We start from the raw sequence: 265 nt of genomic DNA on the forward strand, positions 1-265 counted from the left end.
TGAGCGAGCCATCGCAGCAGCAGCAGCAGTATCTGCTGCAGCAGCAGCTGCTGCAGCTCCACCTGCAGCAGCAGGCGCAGCAGCAAAGGCTGCTGCAGCAGGAGCAGCAGCAGCACAAGAAACCTAAACTAGATACAGCAGCAACAGCAGCAGCGGCAACAGCAGCAGCAGCAGGAAGCTTTGGGAAGTCTCCCGATGTGGCAGTCAATGTACTGCGCCCTGTTCAGCAGCAGCAGCAGCAGCAGCAGCAGCAAGTCCACCCCTC

At 60.0% G+C, this 265-nt stretch overlaps 1 protein-coding gene across 1 annotated transcript in view; it reads left to right on the plus strand.

The window, feature by feature from the left end:
* ETH_00037290 (uncharacterized protein) overlaps positions 1-265 on the plus strand; it is a gene marked incomplete at both ends in the record, with an annotated part of 1,757 nt that overhangs the window by 184 nt on the left and 1,308 nt on the right. The window contains one exon of the mRNA XM_013374715.1: positions 1-263. Coding sequence (XP_013230169.1) covers positions 1-263 — 263 coding nt within the window. The remainder of the gene's footprint in view (positions 264-265) is intronic.

The sequence above is a fragment of the Eimeria tenella genome, genomic scaffold (genome assembly GCF_000499545.2).
Source record: "Eimeria tenella Houghton genomic scaffold, Eth_scaff2222, whole genome shotgun sequence".
Classification (NCBI taxonomy): Eukaryota; Apicomplexa; class Conoidasida; order Eucoccidiorida; family Eimeriidae; genus Eimeria; species Eimeria tenella.